Source organism: Eimeria mitis, genomic scaffold (genome assembly GCF_000499745.2).
Source record: "Eimeria mitis Houghton genomic scaffold, Emh_scaff1492, whole genome shotgun sequence".
In the NCBI taxonomy this organism is placed as follows: domain Eukaryota; phylum Apicomplexa; class Conoidasida; order Eucoccidiorida; family Eimeriidae; genus Eimeria; species Eimeria mitis.
Window position 1 is genome coordinate 7249 of NW_013569482.1, and position 555 is coordinate 7803.

General features: G+C 59.3%; 1 protein-coding gene across 1 annotated transcript in view; it reads right to left on the reverse strand.

Annotated features, from left to right (window-relative positions):
- The window catches only part of EMH_0038160 (uncharacterized protein), a gene marked incomplete at both ends in the record, with an annotated part of 5695 nt that overhangs the window by 1827 nt on the left and 3313 nt on the right, over positions 1–555 (reverse strand). The window contains one exon of the mRNA XM_013495248.1: positions 340–419. Coding sequence (XP_013350702.1) covers positions 340–419 — 80 coding nt within the window. The remainder of the gene's footprint in view (positions 1–339; positions 420–555) is intronic.

Sequence of the window (555 nt, forward strand, 5' to 3'; positions counted from 1 at the left end):
CCCCCGTATCGCCACGCGGTCCCCGCTGTGTGATTTCGGAACCCTGCAGCAGCACATGCAGCAGCAGAAGCAGCAGCAGGTGCAGCAGCAAAAGCAGCAGCAGAAGCAGCAGCAGAAGCAGCAGCAGAAGCAGCAGCGAATGCAGCAGCAGAAGCAGCAGCAAAAGCAGCCGTAGAAGCAGCAGCAAATGTAGCAGCAGACGCAGCTGCCGAAGGTGAACAGTCTAGCTGTGACGCTGCTTCGCCTTTTGCTGCTGTTGCTGCCGCTGCTGCTGTTGCTGCCGCTGCTGTTGCTGCTGCTGCTGCTGCTGCTGCATGCAGAAGTGATAAAGGCACTCACTCGATGACGTGCATGCGAACGAACACCTTCTCTGCAATGCGGCGGGTCTTGTCTTTGCGGTGTACATACACCTTCGCCTCCTGCAGCAGCCACAGCGCAGCAGCAAGAATACCACCGCCTCACTACAGCAGCAGCAGCAGCAGCACCAGCAGCAGCAGCAGTAGCACCAGCAGCAGCAGCAAGTGCTGGCGGTGATCCAGTGCAGTTGCTGGGCTC